This window comes from Bactrocera dorsalis, chromosome 6 (genome assembly GCF_023373825.1).
Source record: "Bactrocera dorsalis isolate Fly_Bdor chromosome 6, ASM2337382v1, whole genome shotgun sequence".
Lineage (NCBI taxonomy): Eukaryota > Metazoa > Arthropoda > Insecta > Diptera > Tephritidae > Bactrocera > Bactrocera dorsalis.
The window spans coordinates 6,302,794-6,306,255 of NC_064308.1; the positions used below are offsets into that span (position 1 = coordinate 6,302,794).

Sequence of the window (3,462 nt, forward strand, 5' to 3'; positions counted from 1 at the left end):
ATGTTTAAAACACTAACACAATTTAATGGTGATTACAACGAATACAGGAATTGGAGGAAAGTAGCAACCACATTAATGGAAGACATACGACAATTCGAAGGACATAATATATATGCCGAAGCATTAATAATGATCAGAGGAAAAATTACTGGCAAAGCAGCACAGATCCTGATCAACCACAACGTAAAGAGAAACTTCCAAGACATCATCGATAGGCTAGACGATTCCTATGCCGACAAACGACCAATATACGTTCTGGAGGAAGATATGACGAAAATACAACAAAAAGAATTACCACTGCATGTATATTATGACAATCTGAACCAAGCATTGAATGTAGTGCTATCCAAGATTGAGATGACACACAAGGAAGAACGAATAATCCAAGTATTGACACAAGAAATCCAAGCTAAAGCAATCAGAACATTCGTCACTGGACTGAGAAGTGTAGCTATCAAGAATGCCATCTATGCACAACATTAGCAGATGCCTACAGTATCGCCCGTACAATGCAACATGATTCACGCCATCAGAACCTCGAGTACATTCCACGATACAACCATCATCAGAATCATAATTTCAGCAATCATCATCAGAATAATTATTCTTATCAACAACAACCCCCAGTTGAACCAATGGATATCGATTCATCTACCATATTCCGTAGACCAACGAGACAAGGTTACAACAAGAATCAGCAACAACCAACCTTCAATCCCTTCAGACAAGCAATCCAAACAGTTGGCAACCAATTCAAAAGGTATAGAGACGAAACAGTCACTAACACCCACAACAAAGCACAGCGAGTGAACCAACTCAACAATGAAAGAAGCGAATCGAATGAGGAATCGATAAATGTAACTATTGGTGAAGACGAACAAAAACTTTTGCATGATAAGGCACCTGATGAAAAGGAAAAATGCACCGATGCAGAAGGTGATACTACCGCCAAGAATTCAGCGCAAAAGAGTACAAAAACGATTGCAGCTTTGGATGACACAAGAACATCCAAGGATGGATCCAGCAGCAGTAAATGCAGCAAGTCTGATGACGATAAATCAAAGAGAAAAGATGAGAAGTCCGGCGACAAAAAGGATAAAGACATTAGTGAACAAAAATCATCTTCAAACAAGTCTTCGCAGAAGGATGACAAAGAAAAGTCTTCAGTGAATATCTCTACAAAATCGTCCACAGGAAAGCAGACAACACCTTCACGTAATCTTTGGATATCCGGGTTATCTTCATTAACGAGAGCCAGGGATCTGAAAACTATATTTTCTAAATATGGAAAAGTTATCGGAGCCAAGGTGGTCACCAACACCCGAACTCCGGGTACACGTTGTTATGACTACGTAACAATGTCATCATCGTCGGATGCCAGTCGTCGCATTGAGAATTTGCATCATACCGAACTCCATGGACGGATAATATCAGTAGAGCTCACTAAAAACGAAATCAGCAACAAGTGTCGCCAAAACACGAGTGGATAAAACAGAAATAGATCCAGTTGGAAAAGCGGATGTAGTAACAACCATTTGAGAGTTACTAATACCATGGCAGCTTGCGTTAAAGCAAACGGACGAACTAAAAACCAAAAGACCACAACAAGAAAAGAAAACACAGAGAATTCCAAGAAGGACAAATAATCTACGAAAACAAGGAATGGAATACCTAACCAATAAGAACACCACTACAACCGTATAAAAAGGCAGGAGCCTTTACTCTTTTTTAAAGGAGGGGAGAGTTAAGGAACATGTGTTACTTAATCCCATTTTTGTATCGAAAACATAAATTATCAACTGGAAACCTAAACAAACAATAACAATAGTCTCGCCTAGCATAATAAATGTAACAAACAAAATAAATGTGTGAAAATGTAAACTGCGCCAAACTATCTCATTAACAAGTAAGCAAATATTGTAAATGCACTATCAATACAACAGACAATGTATATGTATACAAACCTAAACAAATAATAGAATCTGTACCTACAGAAACTATCAACTAGTAATAAGTAAACATTCTAGTTAGTATAAATAGAAGCATAACCATACACGCTTCGTCTTTTGTATTTTGAATATTACTAATAAAGAACGTTCTGCTGTCAATGCAGAACTAAAATATTTTTTTGACTAAAATAACCCAAGTGTTATTAACTCGCTCGAGGCATGTGTGGAATTTAATAGAGAAGATGACAGCCATGGTGCTCCATGACCTGAGAAGAGCAGAACAGCAAAGAAGGAATGAAGCTAGAGCAGCGAATATCGCTCAAATGACGTGAGCCCACAGGCTAAGCATGCCCTGCGATGACATGCCTAACGGCGGTCCCGCAGGGTCTCAGTAAAGCTAAAGGAGACGGAGTTAGGGTTTAGTACGTAGGCGTACCGTTTCGCAAGTCCAGAAGAGTAGGTAATACTGACTGTGCGTGGTCCCGAATGAGGTGCACCTATAGCGTGCGGTACGAAACCGGCACAAAAAAAAAAAAAAAAATATGGGAATAACAAGTGCCGCACGCATCTTTCCGCATCTCCGTTGTCACGGACAACCAATGGCCGAAGATCAGTTGGACGACAAAGCGTCACAACATTGTTTTGCTGGTAGAAAATTCGAGCTGTGCCGAAAAACACAAACGAACAAACGCCGATTGTCACCGCTTCCCTTGCCACTCGAACAGTTTCGCCTACAAACCATCGCAAATATGTACATATGTTTATGTATACATATCCGCGCCGATTTTTACGAGCCACGGCAAAATATTTCAGATTCGACAAATATTTTGAATCGACAAGAACTATGTTGCCAATTTAGCCACTCTTTTCTGTGTTTTGTGAGTTTGCGGGGTTATCTACGAATATTTTCCCTTTCAGAGGAACATCAGAAAATTGTTCAATTTATGATTTTTAGCTTTTGCCATCGACGCGAAAAGAATGGAATAATCGTGAATGAAGCGAGGTCGCTTGTTGAATGTGCGCCTTCCTTTATGAATGAAAAAATTTTTGTTGTAAGATTTACTACATTATAAATTTAGTTTCTTTTAACATGTTATATAATACAGAAATATAAATATATTGTTTAAAAACCAAACAATATTATTGTTTGCTGATTTGTATTATATCATATTTATTGATATGATTATTATTTTGCAAATTTGTATGAATGCATGTAAAGCAATATTTATAGTAAATAGCTATAAGAATTTAAGCCAAAAGGCCAAACATGCATTTTGCACGTCTTAACCAAAATATGCAAAAAATTTTAAATACATAAAAATTTCATTTCTTTGCCTTAACTTTCGCATATTCTCAATTCCACATGTCTACGAGGTATGACAATTATGTAATGAGACTGATTCCATAAAAACCGTATATTTAAAAATTATTCTACAACTCTGCCATCCTCTTCAAAGTAGTCCCCTTGAGCAGCTATACTGCGCTTCCAGCACGTTTTCATGCTTCGTAACAT

General features: G+C 37.8%; 1 protein-coding gene across 1 annotated transcript; it reads left to right on the forward strand.

Annotated features, from left to right (window-relative positions):
• Nucleotides 1–285: 285 nt before the first annotated feature.
• On the forward strand, nucleotides 286–2,886 carry LOC125779151 (SAFB-like transcription modulator). The gene has a single exon (XM_049459793.1). The coding sequence runs from the start codon at nucleotides 510–512 to the stop codon at nucleotides 1,488–1,490; it is 981 nt and encodes a 326-aa protein (XP_049315750.1). The 5' UTR covers nucleotides 286–509; the 3' UTR covers nucleotides 1,491–2,886.
• Nucleotides 2,887–3,462: the final 576 nt, after the last annotated feature.